This window comes from Petromyzon marinus, chromosome 30, assembly GCF_048934315.1.
Source record: "Petromyzon marinus isolate PM22_M1 ecotype Great Lakes invasive population chromosome 30, UKy_Petmar_22M1.pri1.0, whole genome shotgun sequence".
NCBI classification, from domain to species: Eukaryota; Metazoa; Chordata; class Hyperoartia; order Petromyzontiformes; family Petromyzontidae; genus Petromyzon; species Petromyzon marinus.
Window position 1 is genome coordinate 2,641,575 of NC_133696.1, and position 22,349 is coordinate 2,663,923.

At 48.9% G+C, this 22,349-nt stretch overlaps 1 protein-coding gene across 1 annotated transcript in view; it reads left to right on the plus strand.

The window, feature by feature from the left end:
• The window catches only part of LOC116947452 (MAP kinase-activated protein kinase 2-like), a 72,262-nt gene that overhangs the window by 44,458 nt on the left and 5,455 nt on the right, over window positions 1–22,349 (plus strand). The window contains exons 3-8 of the mRNA XM_032963208.2: window positions 18,416–18,480; window positions 18,930–19,009; window positions 20,135–20,261; window positions 21,295–21,370; window positions 21,962–22,086; window positions 22,239–22,324. Coding sequence (XP_032819099.2) covers window positions 18,416–18,480; window positions 18,930–19,009; window positions 20,135–20,261; window positions 21,295–21,370; window positions 21,962–22,086; window positions 22,239–22,324 — 559 coding nt within the window. The remainder of the gene's footprint in view (window positions 1–18,415; window positions 18,481–18,929; window positions 19,010–20,134; window positions 20,262–21,294; window positions 21,371–21,961; window positions 22,087–22,238; window positions 22,325–22,349) is intronic.

Consider the following 22,349-nt stretch of genomic DNA (forward strand, 5'->3'; position numbering starts at 1 on the left):
ATTGATTGTTCACGCTTACAGTGGCTTTCAGACAGCATACATAAAAACAAATTTCGTCTCCCCCCTCCTCTTTTCAAAAAATAGATGGACTAGTCCTGGCAAACAGCCAATCGTTGCGCGTGACGCAAACGTTATTTTTATATATATAAATAAATATGCCGTTTTCAAAATAAATTTATGCAAACCGACACACCTGATGATGACCGTTTGAGTTATGGTCGAAACGTCGTGAGAATTTTTTATTGTTTTATATATATTTTGTTATTTTGTTGTTTCTCTTCAACGTGACTTTACCGAAAAAACTAAGAATATGAATACACAGCCCCTTTGTCAATCTCATTCCTGGGGGTAGTTTGACCACATTTCACCACGTGGGTTGGTGGAGGTGAGTTATGGGTGGCATGGGCGGTTAGCCCTGGACTTTGTGAGATATCACTCGCCACTGATGTGAGCCGTGGGAAGCCATGGAACTCACGCCGCTGGGTTTGTAGTGCAGCATCACAACCGCTGCGCCGCCCGTTATCCACAAAAGCCACGTTTTCTTTATGTTTCTTTTCGTTCGTTTCTCAATCTGCTTGTCCTGGTGAACGTCGCGACAGCAGCGTGTTGAGTAGTGGCGGTCCGCAACCTCCCTTTACCAAACCACTGTGCCAGCCCTCCGCCCGTCATTCACAAAAGCTAAATTTTCTTTCTGTTGTCGTGGAATTTTATTTCCCGGTCACCGTTTCAGAAACATAAAGTCATCTCATTTTGTCTTCCACCCCCCCTCCCAAACCAACCATGGTCACGGCTTTTTTTTCGTTCCACTCAGCAACGTGACACTCATTTTTAACTAATATAAATTTGTTAAACCGGAAAGCATTTTTTTTTACTATAAATACAATTTGAATAACCTATACCCTTGAAAACATGATTATATTTCGTAATTTAAGTGTTTTCTCACTAATTGGATTAGAACGCATTGTAATGATATGAAAATTAATTTGACACGCCATTAATAGTTCGCTTAAGTGTTCAAAATGGAGTATGTTGACACTTTTACATCAGATAACAATTCACTTTGCAAATATTAATTCCTGCCTCTTTTTTTTTTTACAAATTAAAATCCGCGGTTCATTTTATTTGGGAATGCCAAGCCGAGGAACGGGACGTGCCTGTGAGTATAACAAGAGAGGAGATGGAGCGACGGAATCGGCTCTGGATTTCTACGTATCGCGGGATCGTGAGAGATGGCAGATGCTGGGAGAGGCATGTATCCAGCAGTGGAGAGACGATGGCTCACGGGGTTAATTTGAGAGGTATAAATAACAGAAGCAGTGGAGGGACGTTCACACAGGCTCACGGCCACTGCCGAGTAAAAGGACATCACGATGTGTTTATGTTGAACTTCTTTCGCATATGCCAAGCGGGCTAATCAGTGGACACGGGGGAATTACAACAGAACTAAACACCAAACGCAGGTCTAAATAAATTAGTTGTCAATCGAGATGAGTTAAAGGTGCATAGCTCCAAGTGGCTTCCTCAGGGGCCGTCCATTAATGACGTCACGCACCTAGAGGGGGGGGGGGGGTCAGACATTTGTGACGATGTGTGACGAAGGGGGGGGGGTTTGGGAAATGTGACGTCACATCAAAATGCGCAACTTTAAATAAATATAGACAACACGCTCTACTTGATTAAATAGACTTTTTAATAAATGTTTTCTCCTACAACTACAATGACAATAGTTTAAAGCGATTTGAAGCATGTTTTATTTTTTGAGGGGGGGGGCAGAGCTTTGTGACATCATATTTGAGGGGGGGGGTCTGACTTTTTGTGACGTTGTGTGACGAAGAGGGGGGGTAAAAAATCGTCCAAAATAGCGTGACGTCATTTATGGACGGCCCCAAATGTCAGAAGGAAGAGCGTTCCAGACGGCCGCAGAAGGGCGTCTGAAAGCACACGACGATGAATGCGAATTGTGTTACAGTAGTCAACTGTGACTCTTACTGTGAGTTAACAAATTGACTTTTATGAATAACATCAGGCTGTGGACAAAATCGCGACGTGCCCGAGCTCATGTTGTTCTGCTGCTAGCACCGTTTACAAAAAAGAGAAATAAATCATCTCTTACAAACAAACACGCATAATTTCTGCACAAATCTGGCGGAAAATGTGATTCGACTCCCGTGCTTTTTTTTGCCGACCCCGGCAAAAGAGGCAATTCACCATCAGCGGATGAGTTTTGAGTCGTCGCGGGGAGAGAAAAAAAAAGGTCCTGCGCCAAACTCGGAATTGTCATCGTTGGTCACGTGCGAGCGACCGTGGTTACGTGAGTTGCCCCGTAACGAGGGCTGACCGCCACGTGATGCTGCACGGTGATTATTGGCATTTTCCAGCAATGGGGAAAGAAAAAACAGTTAAAACGTTGTTGAAAATTGGTGTGAAAATATCCTCCGTAATGCATCGGTTGTCGTTTTTGAATATCGAGGAGATTAAATTTTAATATATATTTATATCATATATTTTATATTTTCTGTTTCACAGTGACGTAGACCCACTGCTGACGCAGGGCAACATCTCACTTTAAGCTGTCGTTTAGTTTGCAAAGGAATTAATTCCACTTTAAGGTTAAAGGAAACACATTCCGTTTGCGTTATGAAAATGTAGACATTTGAATTTCCAAGGTGACATTGCTCCTGCTATTTTATGGTAAAATTTAATATTTAATATTTCATCATCTTGCTCTTTATACGTTTTTCGTTTTTTATAAAATGTTTCGTCAACAATTGTTACCTTACGTTCACGAATCCTCTTCTGTAATACTTTGCAAAACTATTTTTTGCAATTTTTCACATATGGAAGATGTAGCACGAGTTTTTGTTAGCTAATGATATAATTGCTGGTGTATGACCACGCTTGAGATGAAGACGAGTTCTTCATAATAAAGGTTTTTGGGTTAGATCGCGTATGTGTCGTAACCCCTCCACCACCCTACACAGCCAGTACTGTTTGCCACGTAAACAAAACGCCAATCAGTTTACTACTTCAGCCCTCCGGCCTGTTGGAGAAGTAAATCCACAAAAAAAAATCTCAGAAGTACGACGTTTCGCTGGTAACTCCATCAACCAGCGTCATCGGACGAATTGTTGCGTGGTTCTGTCCGCGTGCGCTTTTGCCGGCGAGGCTTCTGTCATTGAAATGAGCAGCAGCGCACCCCGTGGCGGTGTTGCAGCACAACATCGCCAGCGGGGAGACAAAGGCGGCATCCGTGCGTGGTGGTGCTGGCCATCCCGCCCCGTCCTGTGCCCTGCCGGCCTTCATAGGCGCTGCTCGCTCACTGAACTTGCCCTCCCCCCCCGCGAGGCTACACGGGGGACCTTTTGTGTATTTTGTGTTTGTTTTCTCGGGGGTGACTCGACGCCTTACGTCAGGGCGCGTAACGCAACGACGAGATCCGATCTGCATGAGAAACGTCTTTCGGTGTTTTGTTCGCTATAAGGTTTCAGTTCAATTCAGTTTATTTTGGTATCGAGCCCTGTGAGCCATTCGGCTCTTGAATCGGAGTACAACCGCAACAAACAAAAAAACACGAACACGAAAAACGTCTTAAAGTGACTATGTGCTGTTTGAATCACTTGAAGTTGTCGCCAGCTTAAAAGAACGCTGTTTTTGTTGCTGGTTTACAAAGTTACAAACCTCCCCCCCCCCAAAAAAAAAATCACCCGTAAATATATCATCGTCATCGTCGTCATCACGAGCCGTGGTCTACCAAGGCCTCTCACGATCCTAAGTTTAACAACAATAATCACAATCATCATCCACGTGGCCAACACCGCCACATGAGCTGTTTCATCGCTTCGCTCCTCGGCGTCTTCGACAAACGCACGAGGGTTACAACAACAAAAACAAACACATCCACCGGCCGTGGAGTTGTTTTTAGACGTCGTGTAACAGAGTCGCGTACGGCATCGACGGAGGGGGGCTGGTTCGCGAGTTGACTTTCTGTGCACACCGAGGAGACAATTTCACTCCCGCGGCCACGTTGATGGTGGGGGAGGTTTTTTTTTGTTGTTTTCTCCTTATTTTTCGTTGCACAGGAAATAAACTGGACGGGTTCATTTCGTGAATTCGTTTATCGTACAACGAAACGACAAAACCGACGACGGCAAAAAAAATAAAACTCCTCGAAACGTCGACGGGCGGTAAATATTCACAAGGGAGGTAACAGAACGGTAGCCCTGAGCCAGCCGATCCTCTGCTGTGTTCGAACAGCAACAGCAATGAGGTTAACAGCTGGGTTGATATTTTCATAACCCTTAGAAGATTAGCTTTTATTGCGGATCGAGAATTTGCATAGGAGGTTGAACGGGGGCAGCGGGCGGGTCTGTAATCGGAGTGCGGTGGTTGAGAAGTGGTCCCTTTGCACGGGCTGCTTTGCATGACAGTCTACATTATAGACTGTCAGTACACTCACCCAGCTTAATAACCAGGCTGCAGTCTACATTATAGACTGTCAGTACACTCACCCAGCTTAATAACCAGGCTACAGTCTACATTATAGACTGTCAGTGCACTCACCCAGCTTAATAACCAGGCTACAGTCTACATTATTGACTGTCAGTACACTCACTCAGCTTAATAACCAGGCTACAGTCTACATTATAGACTGTCAGTGCACTCACCCAGCTTAATAACCAGGCTACAGTCTACATTATTGACTGTCAGTACACTCACACAGCTTAATAACCAGGCTACACTCTACATTATAGACTGTCAGTACACTCACCCAGCTTAATAACCAGGCTACAGTCTACATTATAGATTGTCAGTACACTCACCCAGCTTAATAACCAGGCTACAGTCTACATTATAGACTGTCAGTGCACTCACCCAGCTTAATAACCAGGCTACAGTCTACATTATTGACTGTCAGTACACTCACTCAGCTTAATAACCAGGCTACAGTCTACATTATAGACTGTCAGTGCACTCACCCAGCTTAATAACCAGGCTACAGTCTACATTATAGACTGTCAGTGCACTCACCCAGCTTAATAACCAGGCTACAGTCTACATTATAGACTGTCAGTACACTCACCCAGCTTAATAACCAGGCTACAGTCTACATTATAGACTGTCAGTACACTCACCCAGCTTAATAACCAGGCTACAGTCTACATTATAGACTGTCAGTACACTCACTCAGCTTAATAACCAGGCTACAGTCTACATTATAGACTGCCAGTACACTCACCCAGCTTAATAACCAGGCTACAGTCTACATTATAGACTGCCAGTACACGCACCCAGCTTAATAACCAGGCTACAGTCTACATTATAGACTGTCAGTACACTCACTCAGCTTAATAACCAGGCTACAGTCTACATTATAGACTGCCAGTACACTCACCCAGCTTAATAACCAGGCTACAGTCTACATTATAGACTGTCAGTACACTCACCCAGCTTAATAACCAGGCTACAGTCTACATTATAGACTGCAAGTACACTAACCCAGCTTAATAACCAGGCTACAGTCTACATTATAGACTACCAGTACACACACCCAGCTTAATAACCATTACTACAGTCTACATTATAGACTGCAAGTACACTAACCCAGCTTAATAACCAGGCTACAGTCTACATTATAGACTGTCAGTACACTCACCCAGCTTAATAACCATTGCTACAGTCTACATTATAGACTGCCAGTACACTCACCCAACTTAATAACCAGGCTACAGTCTACATTATAGACTGTCAGTACACTCACCCAGCTTAATAACCAGGCTACAGTCTACATTATAGACTGTCAGTACACTCACCCAGCTTAATAACCAGGCTACAGTCTACATTATAGACTGTCAGTACACCCAGCTTAATAACCAGGCTACAGTCTACATTATAGACTGTCAGTACACTCACCCAGCTTAATAACCAGGCTACAGTCTACATTATAGACTGTCAGTACACTCACCCAGCTTAATAACCAGCCTACAGTCTACATTATTGACTGTCAGTACACTCACTCAGTTTAATAACCAGGCTACACTCTACATTATAGACTGCCAGTACACTCACCCAGCTTAATAACCATTGCTACAGTCTAGATTATAGACTGACAGTACACTCACCAAACTTAATAACCAGGCTACAGTCTACATTATAGACTGCCAGTACACTCACTCCGATTAAGAACCAGGCTACAGTCTACATTCATGCTTTTTCAAAAATTGTATTCACTTTATTTTTATTATTATTATTCTTTTCTACGTGACTTTAACGAAAGAACCAAAGAATATAACACGGATATTTAACTACTCTCAATGGATACAAGCTCGTTGCCATCCCGTGCATATTCACAATCTCGCGTTCGTACGGACACAGGACTATACCAATTGGCTGTGTTGCTGATTCTCTTGATCGATTTTGAAGGTCTGAGCTGCTAGGGATAAGGCCGTGCCTTGCTCACATCAGATACCGGCGGTGGTGTGCGTGATTATTGGTGACCATAATAACTGAATGTTGTAAAACTTCACATGAATCATACAATGTATTACAATCGTAAGATAAGGTGCGCTAAGCGTGTAAGTGTGTTTCTATGGTAAACAGGGTATATGTCGTCTCTGTGGCAGTATCTATACACATTGCTAAACCCTGTCTGTTGGGTATACATGTCTCTCTGTGTCCCCTGTTGTGTCTGTGTTAGTTCCCCCTACTTGGGTGTCTGTATATACATCTGGGGCTATGTGTTTCCCCTCTCTCGTAAATTTAGCTCTTCTGTACCTGATGATGGCTGCTTGTGTTGCAACCGAAACGTCGTACGCTATTATGTTATTTTATTATTTCTTATTTATACGTTACTTTACCGAAAACAAAGAGTAATTCCTGCAGTCACGAAAGCTTCGAACCAAGTCTTGTGTACATTAAGTGCATAGTTGACATGGATATACTACCGCAGCATTCCCAGTATATCGAATTGGTCGAACATACCGAGCGACGCAAGACCCTCAAGAACGCAGTCCTCAGACTCGTTTGGACTTTTCTGGTCAAATACGTGAAGATCATAATTATTGTTACATAAGCAATTTTCACAAACATCAAGTACGTAACATATTCAGTACACAAAGGTACACAAAAACAACATTCACGTACCACATAAAGTGCTGTACGGCTTTCTAAACGTTTTTTTTTCAAAATATGTAATGGTTTTTACACAATATTTAATCATTTTATTTTTGTTATAACCAGTCGTTACATCGTTATTTTAAGTCATTGTTTAAACATTGGGGGGTGCACTGCGGCCCGATTAACAAGAGCCAAGAATCAACTCCTGCACGAGGTTCTGGCTCCATTGGCTCCACTCACGTACACAAACAAACACGGCACATTCTGGAAGAGATGCCGATCCGTGCCGATTCCACTGACGATAGCGAAACGATTGTGACGACGATGCTGCTGCTGCTGATAATAATGGTGATGACGACGACGATGACGATGGTGATAATGGTGACGACGACGATGACGATGGTGATAATGGTGACGACGGCGGTGACACAGCTGCCACCGTTTGAATCACGTGCTCGTGACGACCTCTCTCGCGTGTTCCCGCGTGCGTCGATTCATGATGCTCGGCTCCGTGACTCTGTGTGTGTGTGTGTGCGGCGGGTACCCCCTGCCGTGTGCCTTGCCGGCCGTCGTCTGTAAAAAAAAAAGGATCTTTGTAGCTCATCGGATTCCCTCCGGTATAAATAAAGATTCTGGTTCTGCTCGCTAACAGCACTTGCCCCAATAGTTTGTTGAGGCTATAAGGGGGATCTGTGTCTTTGTGAGAAGGAGCAGTGGCAAATACCCCTCCCGTTAGCGTCAGGGTCCCCTCGCTTGTGGTTTGGAAATCGGAACTCTGGCAGGAGTTGTGAGTGCGACGTCCTGTTTGTTATATATATTTAAAAAAAAATTGTTGTTGAAGCAGGAATATGCAAGATATGCGCTTACAAACGAAGTCGTGAAACGCCTCCCTCTCTCACGCTCTGCAGTGGGTATCGTTGACGGGGATGTAGCGTTGTTCCAAGCACCAAGAGGCAACGAAGGCGGAAAGAAATGTCGACGAATGAGATTGAGATCGAGCGTCAATTTTAAATACGCTGAATGGTAGGGAGCGATGCTTGCGGTGGATTAAAATAAAAATGCTATCGTGTACACGACGGATTGAAAACGTTTCGTGAATACCGTTTTTTAATAATTGTGATTTGAAGTGTTAAACGAAATTAGTTTGAGTATAAGCGTGACAGATAGTTGTTTGCCGTTTTAAAAAAGTGTGTTTTTTTACCGAATGAAATTATTTCTAACCCATGATTTTCACTGCTCCGATTGCAATATTTTGCTCGGCTAAACTGCGAGTAACTTTACTGAATCCATTCGACCAAAAACTACATGCAGTACGAATAGGTTATGTAATCTAGCGTTGACATGAAATACATGTTAGTGATAGACTCTCTTTTATTTCTAATGATCGTGTGCTGTTATATAGAATTAATAGATATACATGTATAACTTTGAAGTTTAAATACGTAAAATTTTCAAATTCTAAAATAAATTCCAGCCCTTCTCCATCCGAGGTTGGATGGAGACCCCCACGCACCCATGTGGCTCATGGGGGGGGGCAGGGGGCGGGGCGGGGGGTTTGACCATACTTCACCACGCTGGTTCAGTACGGATAGGCGAATGGGAGGTGGGGAGGGTTGGTCTGGTTCCGATATGACTCGGCACTGATGCTATCCGCGGTCGGGAATCGAATTCAAGTTAGCCACATTCTTAGTGCAGCGAGCCAACCACTGTGCCACTGCTCCACCCTCCACCTCGCCCCCCCCCCCCCCCGAGTAGGAAGACTTGGGAAAATAACCGTGGAGCAGATATAGAGCAGAGATAAACGGGGGGCGCGGGGGGATCTGCTGAGAATGCTTGCGGTAAAAACACTTACGCAATGAAATAACCAAAGTTTCCACCGCGTGGTAGACTTCAGATTGAGCATCACACATCTCGATCTCGTCGTTACTAAAACGTTGCGCCAAATATTTATCCGTGATTGTTCATCCCTTTTCCCCTAAAACAACAAAAAAACGCATCAGAAATTTCCACGAGATCTTGCAGCGCGCGCGCACACGCACAAAGATCCGCCGTATAGCCTGAACAGACTGTTGGGGCAAGTGCTGTTAGCGAGCACCTATAAAGGCCGATACGGCGCACGAGGGGGTGGGCTGCCAACACGACGCCCGGCCGCCTTTGTCTCCCCAGTGGCGATGTTTACACACCGCACCAGGTACTCAGTTGAAGCTGAGTTGACCTAAGGAAGGAGGCCCAGCACCGGTCCAGATAATTAGTCGTCACTGGTGTTGGCCGTGAGCGTGAATGTTACTCGGGCAGCTGGGTTCGTAGCGCAGCGTAGCGCTAACCGCTAAAATACCGCTCCCCACACACACACAGACGCACACACACACACGCGCACACACGCACGCACACACAAACACACACACACGCATACACAAGCGCACAGACGCACATACGCACACAAACTGTTTAAAAAAAAGAAACATCGGAATAATCACGTACGCTAAACAACTGAGTTTCATAATAATCCTCTCACAATTTGTGGGGGGGAAGTCAACAGCAGTTGTCCTTTGTACAGACGCGCCCCCGCCATATGAACGTGGAATTTCCACCACTCGCTCTGCAGGGCTGTAAGCAGGAGATGAGCACCGATGCCTCGATGCTCACTTTGAGCGGAAAGTCACTCTGACCTTTCTTGGCTCGCGCGTGTGTACGTTGAACTTCTTTCGCACCGCACGTAGCCGTACCGTGCGAGCGAATCGGAGGCGCGAAATGAAAGTGACTGCCCTTGAGTGATCCGGCGGGCGGGGGAGAGGGGGATGGCAGCGGCTGTGTAGTTGCCATAACTGCACTCGGATCGCCGGTCACTTGAGTTCAACACCCGATCGTGTGCCACGCCGCCTGCTGTGGAACTCCTTCTCGGTCGACTCAGCTGTACGTGAAAAATTACTTCCGACCCAAATGCACATGTAGATTGTTTCGTTCGTTATGTGACGGGGAAATTCTGCGCTTCGCGTAATGTTCGCGACCCTCGAATTAAAGGACCCCCCCCCAGTGACGCAACGTTAGGAAACAAATTGACTTGTAGTGAGGACTGAAGAGGAATTTTTGGCTCCGTGTCGCGACCTGGCACCGTCCCAGCTTGTCTGTGGTTCCTCCAGCAGCGATTGTGATGGTGCTATTTGCGCGCACGACGCACACATATAGGATATGAATCATTGGATTCGTCAAGCAAAACAAAAAAAACACACACTTCGGTAATACGAGTAGCAGCACGGAATGACGATCTACATTATAGGATCCCCTTTCATGGAGCAGCAAAATAAAACCCAAAGAGATTGCATTTATATTTAGAATGACATTCAACTCAACACGGGTAAAGTCGTCATCACTTCACCAACATACAAAAATAAACGTTCAATAACTTCATATTTTGCAGATGCTGGCTGAGTGGCGCGGTGGGGAACCAATTCTTAACATTGTACAAAGTAGGCATAGTTCATAGCTCATAGTTCCATTTATTTGGTATAGCCCTGAGCCATTCGGCTCTTGAATCGGGTGCAGCCGCAACAAACAAAAAAACAAAAACACGAACAAAAAAACATCTTAAAGTGACTATGTGAATGTGCGAACAGAAAATCCAGGAAAAAAAAAAACATCTAAATATTCCTGAAATAGCAGGCAAGGCCCCTTTGTGAGTGCGCTTCTGGTCGAGGGCCTCCTCACGCATCGGCCCGTCGCGTCGGCCGCGCGTCTCTTTACCGCACCTCAGCGCGCTGCGTTCCCAGATGTGGTCACGTGTTCGAGTCACGTGCGGTGCGGTGACCCCGCGGCACCGAGGAATTCCCACCGCCCGGCTCGGCTTCTGCAAGCGGGGGGGTGAGCAACCGCACCTCCTCGATGGCCAATTCAGAATCTGAACATTTATTTCTTACCGGGGCAATCCGATGAGCTATGAAACTCTTTTTTTTTTTACAAATGTCCAGTATGGGCGGGTCAGAAAGTTACAACAGCAAATAATGCAGACACGATAGGAGTGCAAATGATAGGAAAGGTAAATACATCACTTAAAAAAAACATATGCAAATAAAACTAAACTATAAATCTTGACTTAAACCTTTCGTGACTGCAGGAATTCGCATTCTTTGGGTATTTCGATAAAGTCAACGAAAAAAAGAAAAAGAGAGGGGGAAAGCTGCTGATGCAGACTGTTTTAAACATGGGTGTAGCCCAAGGGTCATGAACGAAGTCGGCGGGGCTAGTGATGTTAATGTGAGAAATTCGCATGTTAATGTAAGATCAGAGAGCGACCTCCACGACGAGGGCTCAGAGGTGATGACGATCGCTTGTGTTGTGATCGAAACGTCGTAGTTTAAAAAAAAAAAAATTGTTATTTTTCGTTGAATCTATCTACGTTATTTTACCGAAATTCCCCAAAAAATAAACTATGCTTTATACTACCAGGTGAAGTCCACTGAGCTATTAGCTTTCTTTCAGAAGCGACCTGGCCACAAATGATAGCTCAACGAAGTTGGCTCATCATCACATGGACATTTCCAACATGACATCCACCTTTGGCTATTTCATTTCGCTTACTCGTCCCTGCCCGCGAAGCCCCCCCAAGAAAATGCGTCAAACTTTGGCCAGCCGGCCATGTTGCTGACTGTTGGCAGAACCCCCTCCACCCCCTCCACCCCCATGGCGAGCCGGGGGGGGGGGGGGGTCACGCTGGAGCTGTCTCACTCGCTGCGGTTGGGGGCCGCGTGTGGTTTTTGAGGTCCACGCTTCTGGGGATTTCGGAGCTGCACTCCCTGTGCCGCGGGCTCACCATGGAGCACGCCGGCCGGGCGTTATTTTCCAGGCAGAGACTTTTGCCTTTCCTTCTCCCCGACGGGCGCCTTCGCTTACTGGAAACACGAGGAGAGTGGAGGGGAGGGCGGTGGTTGTCTTCTTGCCCACTCAGCGGCCACGGGTGGCAGTTTGGGGTAGTTGAGCTGCGCAGAGCCAACAGGGGGGGGGGGGGGGGGCCTTGCCTCAAGAGGGTTCGGCCGTTTGTGGCGCGTGCGTGCAGGGGGGTGGGGGGGGGTGGGGGGGGGGTGGGGGGTGCTTGCGCAGCGGTCGACCCTGAGTTCACTCCGGCCTCAAATGGTTACCTGGTGCCATGGTGTGTAAACGTCACCACGGGGGAGACAAAGGCGGCTGGACGTGGTGCGAGCCAACCCCCCCCCAACCACCCAAATTTCCTGATTGTGCACCATACCGTTAATAAGTGGTGTCCTAACCAATCTTCGTCCACCCCTAGGTTGACTCAGCCAAAAAAAATGAGCACTCTACTATGAGCATGCGCAAAAGAGAGTGCTGCGTTTAGGAACGTACGCTTAAGAGTTTGTAGCTGCTATAAATTTACACGCGATAATCCTTCGTTGACCGATAACTTGTGGCTGGTTCGAGTCTGAAAAAATAGCTATTATAGCTCAGTGGACCTTTCCTGGTAAAATAAAAGAGTTTAGTTTTGATATGCTATGCTAGCTAACCTTAATAGGTGCTCGCGAACATGTGTGTGTGTTTTTTTATCCTCGTAGTTTGCTATCGGAACTCGCCTAAAACCTCGCCAGATCGTTGAAGCCGGGAGCGGTGGGGGGGTTGAGTCTGAATGATGACTCGGATGTGGCAAGCATCAAATACAGGGTGCTTCAAAAAATAGTGAATACTTCCATGGGACTATCGTTTTTAATTGAACGAAAATCGGGTAATATCACTGTAACATGATAACAAATGTAATGTTAATAGCTTCAAAAAGTCAAAGAGTCTCCACTTGTTCGCCGTCATTGTCGACACGTGCCTGAAATTTTGTCCAGGTGGTCTCCAGAGCTCGGAGGAACATTTCTCGTGGCGTTGTTGCAAATTCTCAGAAGCGTTAAAAACTTTTTTTAAGCACCCTGTACACAAGGCAGGTGTTCATAGGCTGCGCCGGCCACGTGGTGGGGCTGGCGAAGGCAGTGGCGTCTCGGTCGCTCCCACACTCTCTCTGATCGTCGACCACTCCTTGCTCCCCAATGTGCACCAGCACCCAGCTCCCCGGCGGGGTCGCCATCACCCCACCACCACCACCACCACCCACCCCACCACCCACACCACCATCACCACCACCACCCCCACCACCCACCACCACCACCCACCCCACCACCCACCCCACCACCCACCCCACCATCACCACCCATACCACCCCCACCACCCACCCCACCACCACCCACCCCACCTCCACTACCACCACCACCCACCACCACCACCCACCCCACCATCACCACCCACACCACCCCCACTACCCACCCCACCACCACCCACCCCACCACCACCACCACCACCCACCACCACCACCCACTCCACCTCCACGACCCCCACCACCACCACCATCCACCACCACCACCCATCCCACCATCACCACCCACCCCACCTCCACCACCACCCCCACCACCACCCACCCCACCACCACCACACCACCACCACCCACCCCACCACCACCACCCACCACCACCCACACCACCACCACGTACCCCACCACCACAACCCAGCCCACCACCCACCCCACCACTACCACCACCAACCCCACCACCCACCCCACCACCACCTACCCCACCACCACCACTCATCCCACCACCCACCCCACCACTACCACTACCCACCCCACCACTACCACCACCCACCCCACCACCCACCGTAAAACCACCTCCCACCCAACCACCATGCACCCCACCACCCACCCCACCACCACCACCCACCCCACCACCACCACCCACAACGTCGTGTGGGAGGCCCTCGCCCAGCAGCAGATTGACGAAATGGCCGAGCTGTTAGTGCGCATTTCAAAAGCAAAAATAAAAACGACTGTTAAAATATAAAACGGAATGGGGTTAAGATGCACACGGCTGGGGTGGTGGGGGGGAGCGGCTAATCTCGTCAACTCGTGCTGTTTCCCCCCCCAGACCGAGCCGCGAGTTGCGTGCAACAACGCCACTCTCTCGGTCTTCCTTCGTTTCCAGCGACAACGACGACATGGAACGTCTTACTTTCCGTCGACGGAGCGAGAGCCAGACGCACGTAAACGAGCAGCCGCTTACGGAGCGGGGAAACTCGAAGGAAATATTTCGAGGCGGCGTTCACTGCGCCGCCGCTGATTAACGCGACGTTCGTTCGCGCAACGGGGTTAGAGGTGTGCTCAAAGTCGAGACACTTTGCATCATGTTAGTCTTGCCGTCTTTTGGCAAATCCACTGCCGGATGAAGTCCTGCCGACGCCGTCGTGGAGATTGCTTGACCATGCTTCACCACGGCTAACGTCGCCACTGATGTTAGCCGTGCAGGGAATGGAACTGGGGGTCGCGGTGGTGCACAGCGGATCAGAGCGAGGACGACTGCGTCCCCGCATGGAGCTCGAACACGGCTGAGCTTCATGAGCGGCGGAGTCCCCCTGTGTGCGCGTGTGTGGGTTGTGTGTGAGGTCGACTCAGCCTCAAATGAGTCCCTGGTGCGGTGTGTAAAAACATCGCCACTGGGGAGACAAAGGCGGCCGGGCGTGGTTCTGGCCACCCCACCCCCCCCCCTCCCCTCGTGTGCCGTTCTGGCCTTCATAGGTGCTGCTCGCTAACAGCACCTGTCCCAACAGTTTATGACAGTCTATACGGGGAATCTTTGTCTTTGTGTGGGTGTGTTACAAGTATTCCAGTGTTCTCTTGTGTTTAAAAACATGTACATACGTAAACAATATCTCATTAGCCCCACATACTTAGCAGGAGCATCCTGACAACATATTTGAATTATCATAGTTATTGTTGTAGTTATTATTATTATTATCGTGCTGGATAATATATATCACTGCATCTGAAGCTCCAACAGTTTGCTTTTCACGGGCCACAGAAACTAAGAAGACTGCCGGCACCACTGGCGGAGCTTGGGGGGGGTGGGGAGTGGCACGTGCCCCCCCAATGCTCCGATCGGAATCCCTAATTTCGATCGGATCATTGGGGTTTATTCGTAATAAATCGGCATTTTGTGACCCCCACTGCCACTGTGTAGCATATTATTACGTGCCAGGGACTCTATGAGATGATAGCAAAATAGTCTGAGTCCATAATTGTCAACAAGTAACGGCAAAGCGGTTATAAGTGACTCACAGAATTGTGCGCAGTTGCGTCTACAACAGCACACGACTTCCCCCGAAGGCATCGACACCTCCAGCGAGCGCGATGCCGATCACACAACGCGGTTCGCAATTCGACCCTCGATCGATGGCTGCGCCATCGCCGCACACGCGTCGAGTAACAAGCAAGGGACAAGTCCCTTTACTTACTAACAACTCCTTACTAACAACTCCTCTATCATTTATCATTGCTGGAGGGGTTGCCCCCCCCCCCTCCCCTACCTGAAAATCCTGGCTACGCCATTGGCCGGCACCCAACGGTGCCTACCGCGTGGCCGTGCCGCCAGCGCCACGAAAGGGGCCGTGAACGATCGCCGCGGCCCCGGCACTGTCGCTGCGTGTGTGGAAGGGGAGGGAGAGCAGGGCCGCATCAAGGCGTGGGGGCTTTAGTGGCTGCAGCCCAGGGGTCCTCCGCTAGCTTGAGGGCCTCCAGAGATGAAGTGAAAAGTTGTTTCATTTGCGAACGCTGAATTTAATTTGTTGTTAGCCTTGTAAAAAAATATATATATACATTTTTTTTATTTAACTTTGTTTCCCTTTTGAAAATATTACTGGGGGCCTCACGGTACCTGTAGCCCAGGGGGCCTACAAAATCTTAATCCGGCCCTGGAGGGGAAGGGGGGCGGTTGCTGTGGGGGGTGGGGGGAGGCACGGGAATAGTTCTGCTGTGTTGAAGCATCGCAGCGGTGATTCTGGACCGCGCCGCGCGCCGTTTGACGCAGACGTCTCGCTCTGCGTGCCGGGAGCTTCTTCGGAGGTGGAACGTTTTGTTGACCATCCGTCTGGGATGATCCGCCTGCCTTTTGCTCTCGTCAACTGGAAACCCCCCCCACACCCCCCACGAAGCACGCCTCCACCAGAGACGAACGTGCGAGAAATCCAAGCGACAGACTCTCGCTGTCACCTAAAGCGTGGCGCCAACGTGCCGCTTCAGCAAAGATTCTCGTTCAAAATCGGTCGACGCATTGGGGAGAGGGTGGGGGGGGGGGAAGTCTGCGACGGCTGACGCTTCGGGCAATGGGCCTCCAGCGTGCATCGCTCGCGCGACGAACGAACGCCCGCTTGCTCGCTCACTCGCTCGCTCTCGGGACGCAGAGCTCCGTGTTAGGTGCGTTGTTTTTATTTCGCTGGCGCACCGCGGGTTATCCGCTGCCTTATTTGTTCGAAGCCGCCGAGAGAGAGAGAGAAAAAAACAATTTAGTCATCTTCCGTCACTGCAGCGAGTGATAAGCGGCCTCTGACCAAGCAGTGAGCTCAGCAACGGGAGCCGCTCCGGCAGTTTTGGTCCCGCAGGGAATTTAATCTCCGCCGCAGTGTTGCTTAATGTTTGAGAAAAAAAAATCTCTGATTTTCGTTGATAACCATCGCTGTTGTTCTTGCAGTATTAATAGGTTTGTAAAAAAAATGCGTTTATGTAATGGGCACGGCGCCAAAAGCCATTCCCGTGTAGGCGTTCGGGGCAACGGCCAGGAATGGTATTTCTTGTTTAACGTCGTCGCGGTGTTTGATGGCATCTGGACCACGGGACGAACCACTGCGGCCTGCGCTCCTCCTTCAACGGGGGAGTCGCGAAACGACACGAATTCTCGCTCTCTCGCTCGCTCGCTCGCTCCCCAAGCCCTCTCGTCACAGACGGCGTCAGACCTCCCTCGCGACATTGCCACCTCGCTACGGAGCAGCACGTCGCGGGCCTTGCGTGCGACTGGAGCGGCGTGCGTCGAATGTCGGCGCTGCTGCGGTCATCGTGCGCGTGTCCTTTCATTTGAACGCGACGCATTTCCACGCTACGTTGCGTTCTGTTGCGGGGGGGTGGGGGAGAGGGGGTGTTAAGGGTCACGCAATTTTCACCTCGGCTGGCAATGTTGGTCACGCAAATCTAAATTTATATCAGGAAGGGGGGAGTGTTGATTTCACGGTGTGAGATGTAACAATTAGTCATCGTTGTGCAACGCGCGTTACAAATTAGGTGAGGTTAGTCGAAAATGTACCCTCACCTTTTGATTTTAAATAAATGTCTTTATTTTGTGGATGAGTAGCCTACTACATTGACACGTGATTCACAGTGAGTTTATTTTTGCGTTAGGTCGTCGTGTAAGCCAAACGTTACATTTTTAACTAAAACCGTCCAACACCCAACAGAGCATCCCGTGGGAAAATATTGGCGATAAAATTTGGGCTTTTCAGCAAAAGCGATTTATGACTCACCATATTGGTCGTGAAAGCCTAAAATATAACATTTAAACGTGTACACCTACGTATCTTTCTTTTTTTTCTGTTAGAATATTTGTACGCGTGTGCACATTCATGCACACGCAGAGGTGGAACGGCGACACTGAGGCCGGACCGATGAAACGAGGAACAGAATCGCCCCCCCCCCCTCCTCCGCCCGATATTCATTCTGAGCGACAATTCGAAAATGTTTTTGCTTCTTCATTCTGAACAATGGGGTTGGAGAAATAAATTAATGATACGAAATGTCTCTCCCTCTCTCTCTTTCTACGTGAGCCGCCTCCTGAGCACGGCCTTCCCTCCACTCAGCTCTGTCCGTGATGTTTACTCAATCAGGAAATTAAATAATAGCTTTTTTATAATGAGGTCGTCAAGTGGAGTTTAAGATGCATCGCAGACAAGAAAACAGCTCAACGATTGGCCGATGGTCGAGGCTAACGACAGAGCCAGCAGTCACAGGAGGGGAACTCGCCCGCAGGGGGATGGATCACTGCTGAGATGGAGCGGTGAAATCAGCTCCTCGTGTGCAGGATCTAGATGTGTGTATGTTGAACTTCTCTCGCACCGTACGTAGACAACCGAGCTAATCCGAAGTGTGGGGGAAGGACAGCAAACTAAACTGATGATAATGATGGTAGCAATGATGATGATGATGGTGGCGATGATGATGGTCGTGGCGATCATGATGATGATGATGATGGTAGCGATGATGATTGTGGTGATGATAATGATGGTGGTGGCGATGATGATGATGATGATTATGGTGGCGATGATGATGATGGTCGTGGCGATCGTGATGATAATGGTGGCGATAACGATTGTGGCGAGCATGATGATGATGATGATGGCGATGATGATTGTGGTGATGATAATGATGGTGGTGGCGATGTGTCTGCAGCATGGAGGGAGGAGAGTTGTTCAGCCGGATCCAAGATCGTGGCGACCAGGCGTTCACGGAGCGAGGTAAGCTACGCTACGTCAGCCGTGCCGTGGCACAGCGGTGCGTGCAATATGCTCCGAACCCAGCGACCCGAGTTCAAATCCCAGCCGCGGCTGACATCAGCGGCGAGCGATGTCCAAGCCGGTCCTGTGCGCCCTCTTCACCAATCCGCCCTGACCATTGCGGCGAAGTATGGTCAAACGACCGCCATCAAGCCCGACACGCAGTGGGGAGGCCTTCATCCAGCAGTGGATTGACAAAGGGCTGTAAAGAGATGCATGCATGCACGTTGGGATTTCTCTTCCGCACCAACCGACGAGCACGTTCGATTGCGTACGGCGCGAAAAAAGTTCCACATACACGCGTACATGTTGGCAATAATAACAATGGGATCTCGGTAGTAGTAGTAATAATGATAATCATTGTCGTTATAAGACATCAACAGCTCGCGCTGCGCCGTCTCTCGCCACAGAGGCCTCGGAGACGATGAGGGACATCGGGCAGGCCATCCTCTCGCTGCACTCCATGAACATCGCTCACCGCGACGTCAAGGTGAGGGCACCCCTGGCGGTGAGGGTGGGGAGGGAGAGATGAGCGGGGGGCCCCGGATCGCCTATAGCGGGGGGGGGGGGGTCGGCAAACTTCCGAAGAAGAAGCAGAACCGTTATATTCTTAGCTCTTTCGGTAAAGTCACGTTGAAGGGAAACAATAAAATAATAAAATATATATAAAACAATACAAATTCTCACGTCATCAGGTGATGACGACCGTTTGTGTTATGGTCGAAAGATCATGATAATTTTTATTGTTTTATATATATTTTATTATTCTATTGTTTTCCCTTCAACGTGACTTTACCGAAAGAGCTAAGAATATGAATCACTGCAGTCACGAAAGCTTTAAATCACAATTTAAGCAGGACCGTTGTTCCGTGTTTGTCTTCGTGCACAAACCCGGCAGGTCGATGACTAAAACATTGTGACCGAAGTAAAACAAAGTCGGTGATGGAGTCGATTGAGTCGATTTCGTTACCCTCACCCCACCCTCGATCCGCTCAGTTATTCTGTAACAATGGAGTTTGACTTTTGTACATTTTGTCGTCACCAAGACATTCCATACTGACCCATTCCCCTGCCATATTTAATCAATTATCTTTACGTTAAATTACGTTTCAGATTTAAGTTTATTTTTTTTAATTAATAAAAAAAACGGCCGCCCGCAAAGGGTTCTTCAGCCAAAGAGGCGGAACGGGGAAGCTGAAGATCCGTTGTTGTTGTTGTCGTCATTGTTGTTGTTGTTGTCGTCATTGTTGTTGTCGTCGTTGTTGTTGTTGTTGTCGTCATTGTTGTTGTTGTTGTCGTCATTGTTGTTGTCGTCGTCGTTGTTGTTGTTGTCGACATTGTTGTTGTCGTCATTGTTGTCGTCATTGTTGTTGTTGTTGTCGTCATTGTTGTTGTCGTCGTTGTTGTTGTTGTCGTCATTGTTGTTGTTGTTGTCGTCATTGTTGTTGTCGTCGTCGTTGTTGTTGTTGTCGACATTGTTGTTGTCGTCATTGTTGTTGTTGTTGTCGTCATTGTTGTTGTTGTCGTCATTGTTGTTGTTGTCGTCATTGTTGTTGTTGTCGTCGTCATTGTTGTTGTCGTCGTCGTTGTGGTGGTGGTGGTGGCGAGCGAGCAGCCCGAGAACCTGCTGTACACAACGCGCCAGTCGGACGCCGTGCTGAAGCTCACCGACTTCGGCTTTGCCAAGGAGACTACCACCTTCGACTCGCTCAGCACGCCCTGCTACACCCCCTACTACGTGGGTGCGTGGGGGGCGCCCCGGGGGAATCCCACGTGGCTCTCGGCCTGGCACCCGCCACAGTGGCTAGGAGATGTTAACTACGTCGCCTGGTATACAGGAGGTCGTGGGTTCGATCCCGACCCTGACGCCTGCTGTATATTTGGAGTTTGCGTGTCTCTTTCTCTCTCTCTCTCTCTCCGCGTGGTCGCGTGGATTTTTCTCAGGGTCCTTCAGTTTTAGAGTGAACGTGCGTTTAGATTATTTGGCTGCTACAAATGTCCACGTGATAAGCGACTTTCTTGATCTATCATTTGTGATAACCAGGTCGCTTCTGGAAAAGAGCTATATAGCTCAGTGGGCTTGACCTGTTAAACTTTTAATAGTTTAGTTCAGTTTATTGCAAGTATGGCAACAAACTATTTAAACTTTTTTTTACCAGGTTAAGGCCCACTGAGCTCTATCGCTCCTTTTCAGAAGCGAGCTGGCTATCACAAACGATAGCTCAACGTGGAGGGAAAAAATGTGGAGGGAAAACCAGAGGACCCAGAGAAAAATCCACACGACCACGGGGAGAACATTCAAACTCCTGTATACCAGGCGAGGTCGTTAACATCTCGCCACCGTGGCAACCCCATACGGTCAGAGACACAGGTGGAAAGCGTTAACAATACCTTGCTGATCTCGTCAAGGAGCATTAACTATCATCACTCAAACTCCGGTCATCCTCGCAATGGCTTTTGGCTGCTGGCCATCGGAAAAAAGACGGTCACCGCATCGCGCGCTTTCAGATGCGCCTCTGCGGCCGTTTGGAACGCTCTTCCTTCCGATATTAGGAATCCACTGGAGCTCATGCACTTTAAAATCATGTCGATAGAAAACTCATATCTTTAGAACTGCTTTTGCTGTTTAGTTTGTTGTCCTTACCCCGCACCTCCGATCAGCACGATTGGCTACGTACGGTGCGAAAGAAGTTCAGCATACGCACGTACGCTTGTTCGCATGCTCGCACACGCGTGTCACCGTCTCGCCGTGTGTTCCCCTCTCTCTGAGCGCAGCACCCGAGGTGCTGGGGCCTGAAAAGTACGACAAGTCGTGTGACATGTGGTCCCTCGGGGTCATCATGTACATCCTGTGAGTCCACGCTCTCTCTCTCTCTCCTGCTTGATCCCCGATTACCCAGGCCTCTCTCGCGAATGAGACTTCATCCTGAGTCTCTGGACTCAAGGGAGCCATCCGTGCACAGTATTTTGTGTACAAGCTGTCCTGTCCAATCTGCAAGTCTTCCCGGGACATTAAAAGCCCCGCGTGTTGTTAGTCGTGTAATTACGATGATGATGATAATAATAACATGATTCCAGGCAATGCATATTTTTTTAAAAGTGATTTGTTTACCTTTCCTATACTTTTCAATCCTATTGTGGTTTTGTATTGTTTGTGGTTATAACGTTCTGACCCGCCCCTACTGGACATCTGTGAAGAAGAGCTTTATAGCTCAACGGATTCCTCTTGCAGTATAAATACAGATTCAGCTTCTACATTCGCACGTAGGCCTCACCTTATTTCCGAACCGCGAGACATTCTTCTTCCGCGGTATGTCCCAGGTATCTTTCTGGACCTCCGAGGTGGCAATCGCCCCAAGTTACGACGGTAAATCCAAACCGCCCCGTGACCTCTGACACCGCCCCCCCACGCCTCGGGCTGCCCCCCCCCCCCCCTGCACAGGCTCTGCGGATTTCCTCCGTTCTACTCGAACCACGGACTCGCCATCTCTCCCGGCATGAAGAAGCGAATCCGAATGGGCCAGTACGAGTTCCCCAACCCCGAGTGGGCCGACGTCTCGGAGGAGGGTGAGTGGTGGGCGACCGCCGGGGGCCCCCCGCCCGTTCTTTTTTACGGGGAGGTCGAACCCGGTGACCTCCGGACTCCGAGGTTCGGGGTGCTCACCGTGTGAAGTCCTCCGAGCCGCGTCGCGACGTTGTTCCGCTTTGTCACCCGACAGCCAAACAGCTGATCCGCCAGCTGCTGAGGACCGATCCCACGCAGCGAATGACCATCGCCGAGTTCATGAACCACCCCTGGATCAACGTGAGCGCTCGCACCGCACCGCGCC